General features: G+C 41.3%; 1 protein-coding gene across 2 annotated transcripts in view; it reads right to left on the reverse strand.

Moving 5' to 3' along the window:
* Positions 1–23321, reverse strand: part of DCBLD2 (discoidin, CUB and LCCL domain containing 2) — a 65544-nt gene that overhangs the window by 39991 nt on the left and 2232 nt on the right. Inside the window, exons 1-2 of one of the 2 annotated variants that reach the window (XM_073307573.1) lie at positions 859–1597; positions 674–688 (exon numbers count right to left, since the gene is read on the reverse strand). Coding sequence is in view for 1 of the 2 variants with exons in the window: in XM_073307570.1 (XP_073163671.1) it covers positions 1690–1917 (228 nt within the window). In the remaining variant the exon portion in view is untranslated. Of the gene's footprint in view, positions 1–673; positions 689–858; positions 1598–1689; positions 1918–23321 lie in introns of those variants that run through there. The other variant, XM_073307570.1, reaches the window with a different exon arrangement.

The raw sequence follows: 23321 nt of genomic DNA on the forward strand, positions 1-23321 counted from the left end.
AAAACCCACAAACATTTAAAGCCTGGAAATTCCAAATGAATTATTCAATTTACCAAAAAATAAAAACAAACAAAAAAACCCATTTGAAAGTATACAAAATACATTCAGGGTCACAACCATAACTCTGATTCCATAGTTCCTTACAACAACTTTATCCATCTTCATCTCTTTCATGACCCCAAAAAAGTTATTAAGAGGTAAGGGTATTCAATACACACACATGGATGCACAAGATTGCCTCAGAATTTAGGGTTGTTCTCAGATGACACTTCAGAGTTAAGATCTTTGACTGATCTTAACTGTGCAATAAATAAATGAAACCCAAAATCCAAAGCTGAAATTTAACCTGGAATTTCCTGGCTATTTTTTAGGGACTAGTGGGAAAGAGGAAAAATCTTTAACAGTCTCCTATGAGATTTTTGGCAGAACTGAGATTCCTTCCACCTTAACTTTAGATTTTTTTTTGCCTGAGATAAGTGCCTAGAGACAACATCAAGAGATAGGATCAAAATGGGAGTCACTTGTCTAATATCTCCACTGTCTGTTGTTTCAAATATGTAAATTCAAGAAATTGTGTTAGCTATGGCTGCAATTTTTAGCATCCTTATTAGTTCCATAAATTAATCTGCTAGTAGCAGAAAAAGACACATACTGCTCAACGTATTATACTCACACCAGCTGGATACAGCTGAAAGACAAAAGAAACAAATGAACTAGAATATTTACTTAAGTCAGTTAACTCACTTGTAAAAGTGAGTAACAGACTGATCACAACTGGACGTTCCTTGCCATTTAAGGACCTCAGTGCTTTGTTATTTTAGACTGAGTCTGGCTCAAGGGCTCAGAGCACATACGTACTTATTTTCACACAGTCATCTAGGTAACAGTAAGACAAGTCAGCTTGAAAAAAGCCAGCATTCCACAAGTGCCTTTACAGCAAGATTTGGTTCAGCCACTTCAATATTCTTGGATTATACAAAAACACACCATTGCCGAAAGAAATATCTGCAGAAGAAAGTGTAAAACAGCCAAAATGCATCTGCACAGAAAATCTGGAGACTCCTTTTCTTTGGGTTATTCTTCTTAAATTTCATACTGTTAGATTTTTATTTCTACCCTCCCTTTCCTTCTAACAAAAAAACATACAGAACAGCTACAAGTTAACTCTTCCATAACAGTACTTTTAGGAGAGTGCTATCGTTAGCAAATTGACTGCATGCTAATCAATTTTCTTCTAATATTGTGAAGAGCAGATGCCATCAAAGTAAGAAAAATTTTGCATGATTTTCTTGCTCTGGAAACAGGAGAAAATATAGCTGTATTACACTAAATTCATTCCTTCCCCCTATTTGAGACCCTCGTATACAGTACACATCTCATTCCTTTTAATCATTTATTACATGTGTTACTATAGCACCCAAAGGCCTTCACTGTACTAGGCACTGTACACATACACACAGATAGACAAGGTCCCAGCCCGCTTAGAACTCAATGTAATTGTAACAATCCTCTGGCATTTTGGGAAGAGTTACTGTGTGTATACCATTAAATACACGTTAGTTCATGGTCAGTACAGTTTACTAAGTATTTCTGAAAGCAAACAAATAGTAAGGAATGAATATTTTTCAAGTTCTACCCCACACAACAGCATTCAAACATTAAAAAACAAAGGGACATAAAAGCTCCTACCTATCTCTGTCCTGGTGGTTCCAATTCCATTGTAAACTCTCAAGTAATTAAAATGGCAAGCATCCGAATCTTCAATATCAAAATCACCAAATTTGAGCTGAACTCTCTGTCCGGATTTTACACGGATCTCCCACTCGCACACCGTGCTGTTGGGATAGGTCTGTGGGTAGTTTATTGAAGTAAGAGTTCCACTTTCCAGGCCCAGAACAGTGTGTCCACAACCATCACCTTAAAAAAAGAAAATTTTATCACAAATAAATTATTCATATAGCATGTGACTTTAAAGGGTCATTAGTAGTCAACCTGGTCTTTGGAATGGCAAAAGATTTTTGAAAGTAAAGTTTTACTAACTACATTGTGATAAGGCTCAAAAGCAAAATAGACAGTGGTGAAACTATAATTGCGACAAAATAGGATTTAACCAACTTTACCCTAGGTGTCTAAGTTCCTGAGCACATCTGACCGGGGAGCTGCAACAACTGTCCCCAACAGGTAAGATTACTCGGATAGCTTTAAAAAAAAAAAAAAAAAAAAAAAAAAAGCACATAGCACAAGCAGAGGGATAGGGTGTTCCTTCAGGGTTATGGACACACACACACGATTTGAACAAAAAGGGGAGAGGAAATCCAGCCCTATTGTAATTGTGATCTTAAATAGGAAGACAGTTTAATTGCTGATTCTGCATTCTTAGCATTTTGGCAACAGGAGCAGAAGCGCAACATGATCTTTTGGGGAGTGGAGAGCAAAACAAATCCCTGGAAATAGCTGAAAAGAAGTGTGCTCATAAACTACTTAATTTTAAGGTGGTGACTGTATTTGGTTACCAGTAAAATATATTTGTATTAATCTTACTGGCTCTTTAGGGCACGCACTGCAACTTCTATGTTTGTGTAGTGCCTAGGGGGCCTCTGAAGCACCACCACTGTATAAATGTAAAAAAATACAATTACTTACTACATAATAAATAAATAATAATAATACAATGATAAGGAAAATCTATGAATTTGTGAATAGAAAAATTTAATGTGATTGTAAATTTACAAGCATTAATCAAATGTATTAGCAAAACATCCATAACAAGGGCAAACTAACTAATAAGCCTAAGAGTATTTACTCAATAGCAGAATATGAACTGCAGCCAGTAAAATGAAATGAGCATTTGTAAACTGCTTTGAATAGGAGAGTGCTACATAAGTAGCGATAAGGACTAATTAATTAATGAACATTGTTCCCAAGATGGAAGGAAGTAGTTCTAACTGGAAGACTCCAGCTAAATTGTAACATTTGGAATAAAACAACCCCCTGCAAATTGGAATATTTGTGTTAGCACTTGAAGAATAGGAGCCAACCCACTGAAATCAGTTGTATTAAATTATTGTATTAGGGTTTGCACTACTCTTGTAGGGCATGACCCTGTGAGATGTAGGGCCCTTTGGAAGTGTTCAGCAGCTCACAAGATCACACTCAAAGTACAGGTATCAGCCTTTATTTTACACATTCAAATGAGAACAGTAGGGGTGCAGGCACAAATCCAATTCAACATTCTATTTAAAAGTACTCTTCCCCCCCCCATCCGGAGACTCATTTAATCCCTCACTTTTTTCTCAACAGAAGACATAATCATTATTAGAAAGTATGTTCAGATACTACATTCTAGCACTCCACAATGGTCAACATTACTCTTGGAGACAGCTTTTTGATACAACAGCTATAAGCTTTCACAGTATGCCACTGTTTTATATACTAACCTTCTACTCTGTGTCCGAAAGTTAAAAAACAATCCATGCTGAAACGTCTAAGGACTATGTAATAACTACACAAATGAAAAAAAAATCCTCCTAAAAGGGACAGTGCCTTTTGCTAGAACGATTGTAGCAGCAAGTTGACTGCACTGAAAAGACCGCAAAAAAATAATAATAATATTTGGTGACTTAAACCCACAGAGGCCCTTCATTTTTAAAAACTGTTTTCTTTACATTCCCCGGGACCTCAAAAAGGCAAGAAAAGTGTGTGTTTTAAAATCCCAGCTGCTGGTGGTGCAAGAATACAGATTAGCATTCCAAAAAGAAAGGAGTCATAAGTCACCTCTGTTAGTAGTATTAAAACAACAGCGTATATTTTCTTTTGGAAAAAAGTTAACATGTTCAAAATTGCTTTCAGTGTAGTCACAGGTTCTGTTATAAAAACATTCATTTGACAATGCTTCGCTTTATCTTATTTTTAGCATTTTGTTTGAAAATTGTTTGTTCCATCATCAGTTGACATTATATGCCATAAACACTGTTGTTTCCATTTTGGTAATGGGTCAATAATTATATGGTCTCTAACTAAATTCCCTCCTGACAAAGTCTTTTTCATTTACTACCCTAATAGGCATTGCTGTATACTGGTAAACAGTTGCCTCATTTTACCATGGATGTGGCTTAAGTGGTCAGCATGTATATTTTGTATATCATTTGTTTGTAAAAGGATTTTTCAGTATCTCAATAAGAGTAAGATTGTGTGAATGCAAGATTTACTATTAAAAACTTTATAGGAAATAGACTAAAGCCAACCCTTAATTTTCAAAATCCTTGCTCTTCAGAATATTTTTGAAACTCAGGAAAAAATATTCCAATTCCTTTGCTAGTAATGAGCAAAGTCATAGGATTTCCTGGTTTTCTGCTGAGAACCAAGGACAAAAAACTTATATCTTTCAAAAGCATGAAACTCAGTGGGTTAAAAATAACTACAGTAACTCCTTGCTTAACATTGTAGTTATGTTCCTGAAAAATGCAACTTTAAACGAAATGATGTTAAGTGAATCCAATTTCCCCATAAGAATTAATGTAAATGGGGTGGGGAGGGTTAGGTTCCAGGGAAATTTTTTTCAAACAATTTAATACTGTATACGGCAATGATGATTGTGAAGCTTGGTTGAGATGGTGAAGTCAGAGGGTGGAAGAAGGTGGAATATTTTCCAGGGAATGCCTTACTACTAAATGATGAACAAGTACTCAGCTGAGCCCTCAAGGGTTAACACATTGCTGTTAATGTAGCCACACTCTCTACAAGGCAGCACAAATGGAGGGAGAGGAGACAGCATGGCAGACAGAGACACACCGTGTGAGTGTGAGAGATGCACATTGCCCTTTTAAGTATGCTGGCTGACTGCACTCTACTTTTTAAGCAAGTTGAGACAGCAGCTGCTGCTAGCAAGCTCCCTCCATCCTGAGCCCTGTCGTGTCCCCCCTGCTGCTCTATGGAGATGTCGTAAGCGGGTGGCAGGAGCAGGAGGAGGGGGGCACCCTGATATTAGCCCCACTCTTCCACCCCCACAGCACAGCAAGCAGGAGGGAGCTGCTCCAAGGAAGAGGGCAGGAGCAGCACATGGCAGTGGGGGGAGGGACAGCTGAACTGCCAGCAATTGATAGCCTGCTGGGAGGCTGCCGCACAGGGAACTTCGGGAAGTGGGGAGCTGATGGGGGGCTGCTGGTCCACCCTGGTACCAAGCCCCCACCAACTAGCTGCAACGGGCTGCTCTTTCTGCAAGCAGTGGACAAAGCAGGCGGCTGCCAAACAACGTTATAAGGGAGCATTGCGTAACTTTAAATGAGCATGTTCTCTAACTGATCAGCAACGAAACAACGTTAACCAGGAAAGCTTTAAGTGAGGAGTTACTGTATAATAACAAATACGTAGCTTTTTATCCAATCCATATTGATCATATTTCTGACCTATAGCCAATATTTCAAAACCCCGGGCATATCACAGGCATAAAAAAATTAATTTTCAACATAAATGGCAGCTGATTTCAGGCTGTATTCTAATTAAGGTAATGAACAATTCAGCTGATTTGCTATACTTCCTACCTGAATTTTTCCTGTTCTGTGATGTGGACTGGTGATTGCTTAGTTATTTATATATTCAAAATAGTATATAGATACAACATCACCATAATTACCCACATACCCAGCACCGAATTTGAACAGGGAGGCCAAAATTATTAGGTTGTGCTTTAAAAATATATCAGTTAAAACAAGTTAACATGCATTTTTTAAACACAACCTTTTAAAAAAAGAATGTTAAAATGTTTTAACAGTTTTACCCCGTGAAGCATGGAAAGTTCAGTCTTGTTTCCATTGGCCTGAAGTAACCTCTTCCTATTTACTGGTAGAGGACCTGTTGGGATTATATGCTTATGAACAGAAGTCTATGTTTTGCTTCACCAAAATCACACTCAGGCTTGCATACTCTACTAAGTTGTATCGCTTTAACTATGCTGGTATAAAGCAGTACAATGCCACTAGTGTGGATGCAGTTATACTGGTATGAAGGTGCTTTATACCAGTACAAATATTCCCACATGGGAACGGGAATAACTATAACAGTATAAGGTACCTTCATACCAGTATAACTGAGTCCACCAAGGGGCTTGTTGGTTAAGGGGTGGGAATTTTTTATTTATTTCACCAGCGTAGACCAGGCCTTAGTTGCTTTACAGACACTAGATGGGAGTGGAAATAGTAGATCTTCAAGGTACTCTTGGAAGGTCTAAATTATGCCACCTGGCACGTGCAGCCCAAACAATAGGATCGTTGTGTCAAAGTCGAATTTCTCTGGTGGCTCACGCTGGTCACATATTTTAGGTCTGTCTCTTTGTTCGGTGTCTCATTTGGGATAGCAATAGTGGGAAGGTCAGATTTTTATGCCTGAAGAATTTACAGATTACTGTTGCATGTCTAGTCTAGTACCCAATGTACAGTTCACCAAGGACAACATTATTATTCAGGAACTATTTGGATTACTTGTATTTGCTCCCACTGAGATTTGCTAAACAAGGGAATCTTGTTTTGCTTTATTGGTTCTGAGACCACTTGAACCTCACCTGCATAAAAAGTGTGTCATTGCTTCTAAGTTATATAACATTGTTGATCATCTGCAGAGACAGACAGACAGACATCTTTGATCAAGGGGAAAAGTTCTACAGCTATCAGACACTTCTTCAAGAAAGAGGAAACACCCATTGCAAATGTTCTTTGCATTCCAGGCACATATCTACCATGACATCTGTTTTATTGATCTGAAGGTCATTATCAAACTCAATTATCATAGGATCAAGCTTCTGGTGAGCTGGACACACAGACATTATGTTGGATTACTAGAGTTCAGACAAAGAATCTTAACGTCCAGTCCTACATAGCCCATTTTTCTTGAATGAGCTGACAAGTTTTACTGTCTTTAATAAGCGGCATCTCTGACATTTGAAAAGAGCATCCAGAAAATTTGCACTGGCCAAGTGATTGAATGAGTAATCTGCAATACAATTAACTTTTCAACTTCTCAAAGAAATTTGTGAAATCAATACAAAGTAACTGTAAAACCATAACCACCACATGATGCATGGGGCCCAACACAAAACATGAAAAGCCTGCTAAGTCCCTTGTAGCAAATTAGAGGAGTGTACTCATGTGCAATAGAGTGTTTAAGTAAAGACCACCCGTGGAAGCAATTTGTAATTTAGAGATCTCCATTACACAGTTAACCTACTCTAATTTTCTTCTGAGATCCTTTTTGGAGAACAAAGTGAACTGCTATCAAAATCCTTTTACAAATCTGAAATTTAATACAAGAAAAACCTCTTCCCATTCCTAACATGGAGAAGGGAACAGCATGAAACCAGGTCTACACACACTTTGATTACTGTCTGCAAAGAGTACAGGATGCAAAATGTATAAAATGCATATCAAAATATGAATGTGAATCTTAATACATGCAGTGTATGTTTGGAGAGAGAATTTAACTGTTAGGCTTCTTGACAAGATGTCTGCATAAAGTACTATATTCTGAAAACAAATAATGAGAATTCAAGAGAGAATAGCAAGAAAAATTAACTCTCTCTTAACTGAATGGAATGATGGCAGCACCAGAGGTCTTAGATGAATCTAAGCAAAGAAAGGAACTTCAAACTGCTCATTTTAACTCTGAATATGCAACCGTCTACTTTGATGGGCTACTATAATCCCTCTTGCTCTGATAAGATGCTCTGCACAGAATTTTTCTGCTGTTTACGTGCAGCAAAGATGCTGTGTCAGCTTCTCATTCCTTTCAAATGAGGCAGGAAAACTCAAAAAAATGTATCATGAAAAAGAAATACCAAAAAGTAACAAAAATGGGGCTTCCAAACTACGAACGTTTTTTTAAAAAATTATTTTAAAATACTTTGAGTCCTTTCCCTCCTTCAGCCCCAATCCAGCTCATAGAACTCCTATCGACTTCAGTGGGAGCGACTCTTCATTGGGTGGAAGATCAGACCCTCCCGCTCAAGAGTTCTCCTTCCCTTCAGGCTCAGCTTGTTTCCCCTGTCTCCACAGTCATTATCATTTGTGTTTATGCAACTTGTTTACATTAGGAGAGAGCCAATTTCTGGCACCCAATTCTATTTTGAAACAGAATAAAAATATATTATTGTTATTCTGTGGAGCGAAACATAGGCCTGAAGACAGGACGGCAACTGGAGAAAGGAGTTGAGTGAACAACAGATTATGGATCGAGGGAAGGGGCAAGAGAAGAAAGGCCAAAAGAGTTAAACATGCAGTTTGCCTTTCATGATTTTAATAGCCTGTTTGAGGAGTTTTGCAACCTCTGTTCTTACATTAAAAGAATGAATTTGCAACAATTCATCATAACAATTTGATCCTTTTCACTTACTTAGTACTACCCATATTCTGGACTAATGCAACATAGCAATTAATGAATTTTATCCATACATGCCAAAGAGCTTTATAAATGTGAGTAAGCGTCACCTCCATTTTATTACAGATGGAGAAATTGAAGCACTGCCTTAGCTTTCCGACACCAAATTTATTTGCAGCAAACACTTTGGCATTTAGACTTTTAATTTAAATTCAACATACAGGATACAGTAACAACATTTTAAAACAGAACACTCTCAAATTATAATATCATAACAGATCAGGCATTTGTCTTCTCTGCTACCATACACAAACTAAACTGTCTCAGAAGAATGGGTAAGGGAGTATGAGAGAAGAAACAGCTACACAAACCTGTGTCCTAATGAGGGGAATGAGGATAGACAGTAGCTTCAAGGATACAAGTATGAAGTACCCAATAGCCGTTAAAAGTGGCCAACAGAGACAAGGTCTTGTTTATGAGGGGACCTAAGTTTCCGAATGGAGAACATGTCTTTCTAATTCTTCTTTGGACAGGGACTTCAGCAGCCAATTGTCTAAGTAAGGGAAGATAAAAATCCCTTGTCTCCTTAGATACATTGTTATCAAAGCCAGGCATTTGGTAAAATCTCTGGGTGCGGTGGAGAGGCGAAAGAGTCAGACTCTGTATTGGAAATGCTCTGAAACAAGGGCAAAACATAGATACTTTCAGTGTGATGGTCTTATGGGGATACAAAAATACATTATCTTTGATATTGAGAGCAGCGACCCAATCCCGAGTAGACAGGTAGTGAATGATCCTTCTGAGAGAGAACCTTCTGAACTGAAATTTCCTGATGTATCTGCCTAGAGCTCTGAGACAGAGGTGGGCAAACTACGGCCCGCAGGACCGTACTGTCTGGCCCCTGAGCTCCTGGCCCTCCCCCGCTGTTTCCCCTCCCCTGCAGCTTCACCTCACTGCGTGGCCAGCGCTCTGGCCTGCCGTTCCTACCTGGGAGTGCGGCGGCGTGGCTGGCTCTGGAATGGTAAGGGGGAGGGGAGCGGGGGTTCTCGGGGGGGGCAGTCAGGGGACAGGGGGGTTGGATGGGTCAGGGGTTCTGGGGAAGGAGTCAGGGGATGTGGGGGCTGGACACATTGGTAACGGATACTTACTTAAGTATTTAGTAAACTTTGTATGAATGGATCACAAAAGAACACTGATTAGCAACGCCTAAAATGACATAGTTTTATTATTAGTAAGTGGACTTCATAGCCCATGTGTAGCTATCTTGAGTACAGACACACATCCCAGGACTTTAGGTAGTGGCTTTCAGATTTTGGCAAGATGCAGCAAAAAGCTGCCTGAGCAATGAGGTCTACGAAGTAAACTGTGGCCTGGTCTACACTACAAAGTTAGGCCGACCTAAGCCACCTTGTGTCGACCCCACTGTGCATGTGTCTACAATCTACACTTAAATTTGTCTCCCACCAATGAAAGAGCCCTGTTACAGCGATGCAGCAACACAACCTCCCCAAACAACGATGAGCCATGGTTGATGTACTGAAGTCAATGCAACACACGTGTAGACACTGTGATACCTATGTCAACCCTAACAGTATGCCAGCAGCTATCCCACAATTACTGACACTGACTGCTTCACTCGCAGTTGTGAACTCCCTTGCCTAGGGGTCATAGAGACCAGAAGACCCCCTCTCCTTTAAAGCCCTCTGCATTTTTGAAATGGCTTTTCTGTCTAGCTTGGCAACCACACCTAACAGCTCTCCATTGTTGTACGCAGCTGGCCAGCTGACTACATGATCCAGACATGCTCCAGCTTGGAGTAGACTGAAGATATTAGATCTCTTGGGCCTGTGGAGAGAAGAGGCTGTGCAAACACAATTATGGATCAGCTGCAGAAACATGAACATCTATAAGCAGATTGCATGGAGGATGCAGGAGAAGGGGAATGACAGGGACTAGCAGCAGTGCCGTGTGAAAACCAACGAACTGTGACACCCATACCAGAAGACCAGGGAGGCCAACAGTAGATCTGGTGCCAAACCACAGACCTGCTGCTTTTACAAAGAGCTGCATGCCATACTTGGTGGTACCACCACCCCACACACCACCATCAATACCTCAGAGGAGACCAAACCACAGACCTCTGGCTTGAAAAGTGAGGACAAGGTGAAGATGGAGGAGGATAGGGGACACGTGACTGGGGGTCCAGCTATGAAGTCAGCCAGAACATATTTGAGACTCTACCACAGTCCAGTCAGTCCCAACAGCCAAGTACGGGGAAAGCCTGATGCAGGGGAAGGAACCTCAGATCAGTGTGTAAATTTATTTCCCATTACTGTGATGGCACCTCCCACTTAACAGGAAACAGCTATTGACTTTTCATTAGTTTACTCATACGAGAAGAGATAGCAGTAGAACAAAGAGAGGTAGAGTTGTTATCTGCTTTTCATTGCCCTGTAGAGTTAGGCAAGGGGGTCACGCAGAGCAGTTTATGTACACAGGGATGGCACCTGAATCCTCCTGAGAGATCTTGATGACACTTTCATGGAGGTACTCTACAATCCTCTCCTGAAGGTTTCTAGGGATGCCAGAATTATATCTTCCTCTGCAATCAGACACTTTCCCACGCCACTCAGCAATAACGTTGGCAAGTACCATTGCAGTAAACAGGCTAGCAGCATGTGGGCCTAGGTGGCTTTGGGATGCCAGCAGCCACTATGCTCTCTCTGCCTTTGTTAGCCTCAGGAGTGACATATGAGCTACCATCACCACCTCCTGTGGAAAATGGTGCCAATATTCAGGAAACTTATAGTTTCATGCAACCACACAATTCCCTCCACATTACCCTCATAACTGGTGGGCCACACTCACCCTGGCTGATGCTTAGTGAAGCTATGCACAAGCACTCCAAAGCAGATGTGTCCATGAGCAGGTCATTTAAAACTTTAGGGGAGCAAGGGAAGGGAGCTATGAATCTTAACTTTCGCTTTCCGTTGTGAATACACTGACAATGGTACCTCTGTGCGTTTTATCTGCCGTTGCTGCCTTAAGGGGTTCCTGCGCCACATCCACTGAACGTCTGAGTCAGAAAAGGAAGAGAAAGAAGAGGACTTGGATGACATGTTCAATGAAATCCTGCAAGCCAGTGCTGCATCAAACCAGGAGCACAGGGCGTGGAGGGGTGAACACTGCAGACAGCCTGGAAAAGGAAAGAGTGGAAAGGAGAAAGGCCAAGAAGTCCCAACAGGAAAAGGAGGAGGAGAAGCACCAGGATATAATGGGGCTTCTCCAGGAGCAAACACAAATGCTACAAACCCTTGTGGACCTAAAGATTCAACAATCCCAGGATCGCCTCCCTTTGCAGTCCATGGAGAACTCCATTGCAACACCTCCCTACACCTCTTCGCACAACACTCCATGTGGTATCAGGGACCACTGCACCTCTACCACTTCACCCCAGGAGGCATTAAGGACAACCACAGCTTCACATACACTGACCTGTCAAATCATGGCTGGTGTGTGTAGCTAAAATAGACATAAATGTTCTTTCCCCTTAATAAATTAAATGGATGGGATTTATGAAGTTTTGATGTATTTGCTTTAAAATTGCACAGATTTTTCTTTTCACTGATTTTGTTACAGAATAAAATTATACTTGCAACATAATTCATCTTTATTAGTTCGCGACAGATGCTACAGAATGCCAACCATTTCTGAAAGCAACCGATTACTTGTTACTGTACAATATGACCACTCATAGGATCACTGACAGACAAAATTAATAGGTGCACTGACAGTGTTATATTCATAGATCAGTGGTCCCCAACCTTTCTGTGGGAATAGCATATTCCTATTCCCAGAAGACTGTGGCAGGCACCAGACACTCCACCACCAAAATGCCGCTGAGAAGCGGCAGGGGCAACAAGCGTCGCCGCTGAGAAACAGCAATGCTGCTCAGTGGCGGCTGTTTGATGGTGCAGTGTCCTGCGGGCACACACAACTGCCCCGGCAGGCGCCATTGCGCTGGCAGGCACTGCATTGGGGACCCCTGTCATAGATGTTCACCAAGCACCACCAATTCCTAACAGGGAGCAAAACAACGAGGCCAGGTATAGCACAGTACACCAAAACATGTTACTGTAGCTCACTGTTAAAGTGCTCTTTCAAAGAACCCATACCCCTGCACTGCATTCGTTTAATAGCCCTGGTGTCTGGCTATTCAAACTCAGCAGACAGACGTTCCACCTCCACCCTGGCGGAAACTTTTCCCCCTTTGCTTCACAGATATTATGCAGAACACAGCAGGCAGCTATAACTATTGGAACATTTTTCTCACTGAGATCCAATCTTGTCAGTAAACAATGCCACTGTCCCTTCAGTCCAACAAAAGTCCATTCAACTGTCATTTTGCACCAGCCAAATCGGTTGTTAAATCTCTCCTTGGTGTTGTCAAGTTGGCCAGAGTACAGCTTCATGAGCCAGGGGAGCAAGGGGTAGGCTGGGTCCCCAAGGATCCGGATTGGCATTTCAATATCACCAATGAAAAATAAAGTCCCTGTTTGTAGCTTTTTGAGCAGTCCTGTGTTCTTAAACATGCAAGCATTATGCACCTTCCCTGCCCAGCCCACATTGATACTGGTGGATGCTATCACAGTTGCCAATGATATTTTAAATGTCATCATTGTTAGTTATTTCATGCTCAAAATGCATAATAAATGAGTATTAATCATATTACGAAGATCTACACAAGCATTATCCCAAGTGTAGGGCACATGGTGGGGTTGCAAAGGATGGGTGATTATTTCCATTTTCCCAAAGGGGAGGACTCAGCTTTCAAAATCTGGGAAATGCTGATTCATGTTATTAGTATAAAGAAGGCTGCAGAAGTCAGCCCAGGCAGTGCCACTAACAGAGTGGAGGGAAATTATGTTTTCAAAGAAGGTCAAATGACTTAAGTGGTACACAGCAACAGTGACAAAAAAAATTTAAGAATGTTTTCACTAACTTCATTTGAGCACAACTCAACAATTTGATTTAACATTTTGAGTTGTGGCTATAAAGTATACATTTTCTATATCATTTACATGGAGTGTAAAATGCATCCTGGGATTAATTAGGAGAATCACAAGAAGTTGTAAATGAAGTAGTTGTTGATGAATATTTTAAACAGGACTGTGCTAAGCTAGTGAGGCCTGATCTCATGTGGCCTCAAAAGATGAGTAGGGCTGGGCTGGATCACTACTTGGAGGAGGGATCTCCTAGACAAAAGGGACCTATAGAACACACACATTTTCTGTCTACCACCTCAGATGCCTCCAATAGGACTACCATTAACTGGAAAAGGTAAAGGAAAGCTACTCAGTTATAAGTCCTGCTCTTAAAAGGCACCTCTTCTGAAATTTACCACTCCTGGGTCTCTGTTTCCAGCATCAATGGGTAAAGTGCTCGCATAGAGCTGCTACTTCAGCATGCCATAGACAGACCAGAAGTACCAGGGGAGCCCTTCAAGTGCCACTTGAACAACAGGAGAACTGGGCTCCCCTTCCATTGTCCCTTCTACCATAACCTCCAAGTACAAACTTGTTCCTCCCCAGGACTCTTGCACATCCTTGCTAACCACACTATTACTACATTTCCTCAAAGCTCCACCCCACCTGCTCATCCCATATCCCTGCTAAACAGCATGTCTCACCAGAATATGCCCAAGACACAGGTGGTGAATCAGACAGACAGAGTCAAAGCAGAATTAGCTGACAGATAGCAGCAGCTCTGTCAGTTAAACTTGGTAGAACTGCATTAGATTATGACCAGGACTTGAAAAATTCACCCAGTACCTCCAAGAACAAGGATAAGGCTACTTGCCAAGCTGAATACACCTGTGCGCTGAGCTATACTCCCTCCTGATTAGGTATCCCCAAAATTCTTGGACCCAAAGAGCAGAGTCTCCTGACCGCTGAAGTTTGTACTCCTAATTAGTGCCAGAGGCTCCATACAAATACCAAATAAATTAGTGTTGTCCTCCCATACACAAAAAGAACGTATGCTCCCCAACACCACACATACAGATTGATTAAATACTGGACAAGCCTCTGCTCCCCTCAATAAATTTTATTCTGTTCAAACACAGAGTCCTTTGTTGGTATAGCAGAAGATGAAGGTTTTCCTCCTGGATCAAATCCGAGCCCAACCAAGGAGAAAGCAATGGTGTGAGGAGCAGGGAGGTCCCAACCAACGTGATGACTAGCAACAGCAAGGGCCCTGCTTTTCACCGCAGTAGAGGGCTCTTGCATGGGTGTGGCCCCTTGCCACCACCACTCACCCAAGCAAAAGGCTCTACAAAAGTCCTTTCTGTCACTCTAGTAGATCTCTACTGTGTAGCTGTAGGAAGAAGCCACACAGTGTCTGCTACCTGGCTTGTTGGGAACCCTACATCATGGATACAAATCAATTGTTTAAATTCTGTTTTTAAAAAAAAAATCAGATTTAAATTGAATATGGGTTTATTTTAAAAAATTATGTAATGAAATTTGAAATGCTGACAACTTACGTTAAGGCTTAAACTTACTATCATTTATTAAAATTGTTTACACTAAATAATTAATACTAAGCAGTACATTTGCTGACCAGTTTTAAAGAAGTCAAACCACTGAACTAGTGGAAGTAACTGGTTAAGCACCTGGAGCCAGATTTTACTGAAATGCTAAACCAGTTTTTGACAACAGTAGCCTCGTCTGCATCTGCAGACAGGATATTTTCTTCATTTGAGTTAATTCAACTAGTTCAGTTCAATGCCTAGTTCACTCAAATTTAAGAAACCAACTGGAAATTGAAGAAGCAGGAAAGCTTGTTTTCCTCTTCCATGTTATGAATAAAAACTGGGTGTGAGAGTATGAGATCTACTAATTCTGAAATCTTGAAGGACGTGGTGAGCAGAAACAACCAGTTTCAATTCACTGACTACAGATAATACTTTCTTGTTTAAAAAATCAGTTATGTTCTGTATTTAAAACATGTTTTGATAAACTTTTCCTTATTTATCTAGCACATGTAAGGTAATTTTTTTTTAGCTAATAAATTTTAAAATCCTGTTTTTGTGCATTTTTAATTAAATTCAATTTTTTATCCAAATTCCACTTGACACAAATTACAACTAACGCATTTATGGTCTAGCAAACAAGAAATGCATCATTCCCTACTTTTTAACATAACAGTGGAAAATTAATAATTTGAATAAACGTATGCGAAGCTAAATAAGTGTTTAAATATGTGTATAGGTATAATGTATCTTGCTTGTCAGCAAAAAGTAGTACCAAATTTAGTAGAAAGGCTATATTTAGTTGCAAATCAATATGTTTTAATGTTTACCAAAGAACAAGAATCAACCTTTCTTTATGAAAACAAAGCAGCACAAATGCAAAACAAGATTAAAAATCTGACTATTTAATTCAAGGTTTCCTGCTACATTATTTAAATCAATCTACACTGGACACATACATTATTCTACTCCAAGGGGAAGTATATCTCTATTGCCCCCTGCTCCAGGAAGTTTGGGGGTATTCCCCAGTGGCAGCCAGACCGCTCACACTGGCTGATTAACAGCAGCACCAGCCACAGGAGCTCCTCTGCAAACCAACACCAGTGGTGTCAATTGAGCCGTCTCTCTGCAGGCTTGGGATGACATTGCTGCATTACTTTTAACTTACGTGCTCAAATTTGGATGGTCATCTTTGCAACCACAGCGATTGGAAACTTATTTTTTCTTTTAAATACAAGCTTAGACCATTCAGAAGTCAGTGACACGCATCCTGGGAAGATTCATATTCAAAGATATTTGAATAAGTGGATTTTTCACGCCCTGGTTATAAGAAGTAAAGGGAAATAATTCTTCATGTATTTGATTTTGAAATTTCAAAATAGCTTATATCCAAATGTGTATTTTTTAAATTTGGCATTTTTGGTGGTTATGGTAATTTAGAAGAAAACATAACGGGGTTGGGGGGGAGCTAAATATCAAAGAGGTACATTTTAAGATGTACCATCTCCAAGAGTTAAAGATCTTACTGAAAAAAATTACAAAGAAAATTCAGTTATGCTCAGCTATTTTGTGTGTCAAATTTGGAGCCTAAATTCAAAGAAAAAAAACCAATGGGAGTTTACTCCAGCTTTAAGTTTAAATTACAACACAACCTTAAGTATGGAGTCACTACAGATACCTCCATTACACATCAACCAAACTGTACCAGTTGCTTTATTAATAAAAAGGAGACTAGGCCCCTACCCTAATGATCTAAATAAATTCCAAGCTACTGAAACACTTCTGAATTTCTATGTTGAAAAAAAGTAAGCGGCGTCCTTTTCTCACTTGGCTGTTTTGTTACTGGACAGCCAAAATAACTTAGGTTTAACTGACGAATAGGCCACACTGAGAACAAGACAATAGCTGAACATCTGTTAAGTGCAGAAGCTCCCAAAATGAGGTCCACGGAGAGCTGGCTGATTACGTGATGCTGGCTCTCTCTCTCTCTCTCCATTTCCAGCTGCTAAACTGCATTAAAAGCAACTAAAAAAATACATTAAATACTTTCCCAATATTACTTTTCCATGTAAGCAACTGCTATCATTGCCCCAAGGATGTTATATAATCACAAGAGCAAAGGGAGTTGGTCTGCACAACTGTGAATAGATTAGGTGGTGATCCAAGAGACAATCTGTATTAAAATATGGTTCTCACTAAAAAGTAGTTTCAAAAACTATGGTGTTGGAGTCCTCACTAATTCCTCATTATCATCTATCACTATTATGTTTATAACATGTCAAACAGCAGACTGTTTTACAAATGTCTGATAGCAGATCAGAATGCCCACCGCACAGACACACCCCTGGAACCCCGACCTGGGATATTCTATCTACTACCCAAGATCCATAAACCTGGAAATCCTGGGCGCCCCATCATCTCAGGCATTGGCACCCTGACAGCAGGATTGTCTGGCTATGTAGACTCCCTCCTCAGGCCCTACGCTACCAGCACTCCCGGCTACCTTCGAGACACCACTGACTTCCTGAGGAAGCTACAATCCATCGGTGATCTTCCTGATAACACCATCCTGGCCACTATGGACGTAGAAGCCCTCTACACCAACATTCCACACAAAGATGGACTACAAGCCGTCAGGAACACTATCCCCGATAATGTCACGGCTGACCTGGTGGCTGAACTTTGTGACTTTGTCCTTACCCATAACTATTTCACATTTGGGGACAATGTATACCTTCAGATCAGCGGCACTGCTATGGGTACCCGCATGGCCCCACAGTATGCCAACATTTTTATGGCTGATTTAGAACAACGCTGCCTCAGCTCTCGTCCCCTAAAGCCCCTACTCTACTTGCGCTATATTGATGACATCATCATCATCTGGACCCATGGAAAAGAAGCCCTTGAGGAATTCCACCATGATTTCAACAATTTCCATCCCACCACCAACCTCAGCCTGGTCCAGTCCACACAAGAGATCCACTTCCTGGACACTACAGTGCTAATAAACAATGGTCACATAAACACCACCCTATACAGGAAACCTACTGACCGCTATTCCTACCTGCATGCCTCCAGCTTTCACCCTGACCACACCACACGATCCATTGTCTACAGCCAAGCTCTGCGATACAACCGCATTTGCTCCAATCCCTCAGACAGAGACAAACACCTATAAGATCTCTGTCAAGCTTTCTTACAACTACAATACCCACCTGCAGAAGTAAAGAAACAGATTGATAGAGCCAGAAGAGTTCCCAGAAGTTACCTACTACAGGACAGGCCTAACAAAGAAAATAACAGAACGCCACTAGCCGTCACCTTCAGCCCCCAACTAAAACCCCTCCAACGCATTATTAAGGATCTACAACCTATCCTAAAGGATGACCCAACACTCTCACAAATCTTGGGAGACAGGCCAGTCCTTGCCTACAGACAGCCCCGCAACCTGAAGCAAATACTCACCAACAACCACATACCACACAACAGAACCACTAACCCAGGAACTTATCCTTGCAACAAAGCCCGTTGCCAATTGTGCCCACATATCTATTCAGGGGACACCATCACAGGGCCTAATCACATCAGCCACACTATCAGAGGCTCGTTCACCTGCACATCCACCAATGTGATATATGCCATCATGTGCCAGCAATGCCCCTCTGCCATGTACATTGGTCAAACTGGACAGTCTCTACGTAAAAGAATAAATGGACACAAATCAGATGTCAAGAATTATAACATTCATAAACCAGTCGGAGAACACTTCAATCTCTCTGGTCACGCAATCACAGACATGAAGGTCACTATCTTAAAACAAAAAAACTTCAAATCCAGACTACGGCGAGAAACTGCTGAATTGGAATTCATTTGCAAATTGGATACTATTAATTTAGGCTTAAATAGAGACTGGGAGTGGCTAAGTCATTATGCAAGGTAGCCTATTTCCTCTTGTTTTTTCCTACCCCCCCCCCCAGATGTTCTGGTTTAACTTGGATTTAAACTTGGAGAGTGGTCAGTTTGGATGAGCTATTACCAGCAGGAGAGTGAGTTTGTGTGTGTATGGGGGTGGGGGGGATGTGAGAAAACCTGGATTTGTGCTGGAAATGGCCCACCTTGATCATCATGCACATTGTAGGGAGAATGGTCACTTTGAATGAGCTATTACCAGCAGGATAGTGAGTTTGTGTGTGTGGTTTTTGGGAGGGGGGTGAGGGGGTGAGAGAACCTGGATTTGTGCAGGAAATGGCCCAACTTGATTATCATGCACATTGTGTAAAGAGTTGTCACTTTGGATGGGCTATCACCAGCAGGAGAGTGAATTTGTGCAGGGGGGTGGAGGGTGAGAAAACCTGGATTTGTGCTGGAAATGGCCCAACCTGATGATCACTTTAGATAAGCTATTACCAGCAGGACAGTGGGGTGGGAGGAGGTATTGTTTCATATTCTCTGTGTATATATAAAGTCTGCTGCAGTTTCCACGGTATGCATCCGATGAAGTGAGCTGTAGCTCACAAAAGCTCATGCTCAAATAAATTGGTTAGTCTCTAAGGTGCCACAAGTACTCCTTTTCTTTTTTTGAAAAACTGGTATGCTAATTTTTGATAGTTACTGAGAACATGGAAGAAACTGTTAAGTGAGGGTAGAGCTCGAACACAGCCATGAACACACAAGAACTTTCTAGCAATTGGTAACGTTTCTTGTTTGCGGAATGAGATTATGCTCAAGTATTTTATAACTGCTGTCATACTGATTAAAATGTGGGTAATCTATATTGTACATTCTTCCATGTCGAATGAAAACCTTTACAAGATGGCATGCATATTTTACCTTTTGTTTCTTCGAATATGAAGAAACAAAGCACACTGGGAAACTATCAAACCTCGTTCAAATTATTATAGGTGGGGCTGGCAGCACAATCCATTATTAAGGTTGCCCAGCACTTCCCACTATAAAACTCTGTTTTCATTTGCTTATAATTTTACCAAACGGTAACCCTTTAAGCTGAAATATTTTCTTGTGGGTATTTGCCTCAGGCTGAATTATTTTTGGAAAATTTCAGCCAAAACTTTTTTGCCATTTCTGAGAATGACACTAGAAAAAGATAAGTTGTTTTGCTCATGTTAAACAATTCTTGAGACATTTCCTTTGAGAAGTTCTACCAGCTCCATACTTTGGAGCAGCAACTTGAAATTTGCCAAGGGATGACCTCTCGGTCAGGAATGTACCTTTTGCCATCCCCATGGAAATCCACCCAAACGTGGTAAGTCTTTGGAAAATCCCAATTTGCACATGGTCAGTCAAGACTTGCCAGAGCTTCGTAGCTAAATTCCTTGAAGATTCCATCTGCCCTGGGTATGCCCTAGCCTGGGCCTAAGCAGGACTTTCCCTGCAACTCCAGCACTGGACTGCCATTGGCTGAGCCAAAGCCAGGCATCAGAACTCTAAAGCAGGGAGCCTCTGTCTCCTGTGCTCTCAGTGACTCCCTTTCTGGGCCCAGGCAGCCCGGAGGAAGAAGCTGCCTGATTCAACTGCAGATAGGACAAGAGCCAGACCTTGGGGAGTAAACTGGACCTAAGGAGCGGGGCGGGGGAGGGAACGAGGAGACAGGGACTAGAGGTTGGCCAGGGGGAAAAGAAACTGGGAACAGCAAGGCAAAGAGAGCTAGGGTGGAAGAGGGAACGAGGTATGGGAAAGGGGAGATAGACATGATGAGAGGCCAGGTGTGTGGGGAGAACTGGGAGAAGGAACTGGTAGGAGTGGGTGGGGGAGAACAAGACACTGAGATTAGATAAGGAGCCTAGGTAGGGAGCCAGTGGAGTTGGGGAGGAGAAGGAGGCGGCACAGATAGGCAGAGGAGCCACAAAATGCCAGGGGGTAGTGGAGACTGGGCTCAGGGAGGGAAGGGGAGACTCGGACTGTGATGGGGAGTCCAGACTAAGGGGCTAGGATTGGCTAGGCAAGGAGACTGCAATGGGGAGGCAAAGCCCAAGGAGTGAGACTGACTACATGAGGAGAATGGAACTAGGGGAGGAGCAAGGGGTTGGGGGGGAGGAAAAGGGGGGAACAGGAATGGAACTGGAGGAGGCACAGAAAGAGTCAAGTTTGGGGAGAATGGCAGAAGTGTCTGTGCCCAATAAAGTACACTTCCCTCCACAGTTTTAATGGAACTAAAAATTCCAGATTCTCACCATTTTTCTGCTGTCAGCAAATATCCATGAAACTCAATGGCAAAGTGTCTCATTCTGGTCTAGTGCTGGTCTACACATAGAAGATGACAAGTTACTATTGCTATCCGCTCAAGAGGCAGAGGGCCATGGGTGGATCTAAAGATTCCAGTCATATGAGTGTCAATATGATGGCACATGATGGAAATTGTTTTTTCAGGGTTAGTTTTATTTTTAACCTAGGAAATTACAGGTCCAAAAAATGTTAAAAGAACATTACTAAGCTTGTAAAGTCGAGCACTCAACAGTTAGTGAGTAACCAGTGCAACCTTAAATCAGCCCCCTTGTGCATATGCATAACAATAGCCTTTAACAACAGGATCACATACTATTTTTTCTACAGGACCCCTGCCTCATTCAGTGCACAGGATGGACCTACTCTGCGGATGAATCAGGACTGTGTAATGAAGGGTTTCAGAGTAACAGCCGTGTTAGTCTGTATTCGCAAAAAGAAAAGAAGTACTTGTGGCACCTTAGAGACTAACCAATTTATTTGAGCATAAGCTTTCGAGAGCTACAGCTCACTTTATCGGATGCATACCGTGGAAACTGCAGCAGACTTTATATACACACAGAGAATATGAAACAATACCTCCTCCCAGCCCACTGTCCTGCTGGTAATAAGATAAGCTATTACCAGCAGGACAGTGGGCTGGGAGGAGGTATTGTTTCATATTCTCTGTGTGTATATAAAGTCTGCTGCAGTTTCCACGGTATGCAACTGATGAAGTGAGCTGTAGCTCACGAAAGCTCATGCTCAAATAAATTGGTTAGTCTCTAAGGTGCCACAAGTACTCCTTTTCTTTTTGTGTAATGAAGAAGGCTGTTGTCTGTAGGACCCCTACCTCTTTGTTGCAGGAGTCGGAAGGTGTGTAATGAATGAGGCAGAGGATTGCAGGGACAGAAAGGATGGTCTCATGGTTAAGGCAGTGGGTCACTGTTTGTGTGCTCTTCCTTTTATGCATGCCTGACTTGAGACCCTGGGGCCTGATTAGCAGAAGCATTCACATCTGCAAATGAAGTCAATGGAAGCTGTGCTCTGAATGTATAAAATCCTATATAGCACTAAGTACTCTGAAAAATCAGATCCTAATGTCTCAAATCGAGCACCCCAAATTTGTGGAAACTTTTAATCTTACTCTTCTGTACCATCATAGCACCTACACACCTCACAGGGATGTTGTGAAGATAATTAATATTTTTCAAGCACTTTGATATCATAGTGATGACCACCATAGAAAAGCCCTTTAGGAAATCAATCATGCTATCTTCAGAGTAGTGGTTGTGCAGATTAGAAAACCTAGGGCCACATACTGAACAGTGAGGCAAAAAAGTAGTGAACAGCTTCTCATAAAGTGAGCACTGTCCATTCTGAACACTGAATGAGGCAGGAGTCCTTGGAAAAAAAATAGTATGACCATGTAATTAAAGATTGCATCATAATGCATATGCACAAGGGGTCTGAATTAAGATTACATAGGCATTTCCTGACCTTTTTGTGCTAGTCTTTGCAATCTCAATAATGTTCTATTAAACATTTTGTGTATTCTGCATATAATAGTTTCTCGTGTGTTCTGAAAGAATTTTTCATGGATTCCATAGGGAGGAAGTGTTTTATCTTACTCTGGGACTCTTTACTCAAACAGGACTATTATAGCTTTTAATAAAGCAGGCTCTCCACCCTCCACCCCTGGAAGCAGACTGATGTTAATTTTTGCCCCAAAAAACCCAACAACCTGAAGAATATTTTTTTGCAAAGAAACAATATAACACAAATTTAACTTTTCTACAACGTACTGACAATCACCCATATTGAACAGCACTGAATTCAGCAACACTGGGGCCACAAAACTTTAGAAGAACTTCCCCTCTTACTGCCTTTTTAAACAAAATTTGCCATTTAATCTAGTTCTCACCTCACAGAAATGTTTGAATTCAGGAGAAATGTGTGTTTTCAGAGGACACCCTCAACTTGAAAGCTAGTGTAGGGTTTCCCAAACGTTTTCATGGATGGACATCTTAAAGAGTTTGTCTTGTGGATCAACACCCTTTCCAGTCACAAACACACCACTTTTCCTCCCACTGACTATTCACAATGTGGCATTTCTGTGGCTACTATGGAAATTGCTTTCTACTAGTGTTACTTTTACATGGGAAGTAGCATATTTTTAATTTCTTTTCATGCAGTTAGCTGGAAA

Source organism: Lepidochelys kempii, chromosome 1, assembly GCF_965140265.1.
Source record: "Lepidochelys kempii isolate rLepKem1 chromosome 1, rLepKem1.hap2, whole genome shotgun sequence".
In the NCBI taxonomy this organism is placed as follows: domain Eukaryota; kingdom Metazoa; phylum Chordata; order Testudines; family Cheloniidae; genus Lepidochelys; species Lepidochelys kempii.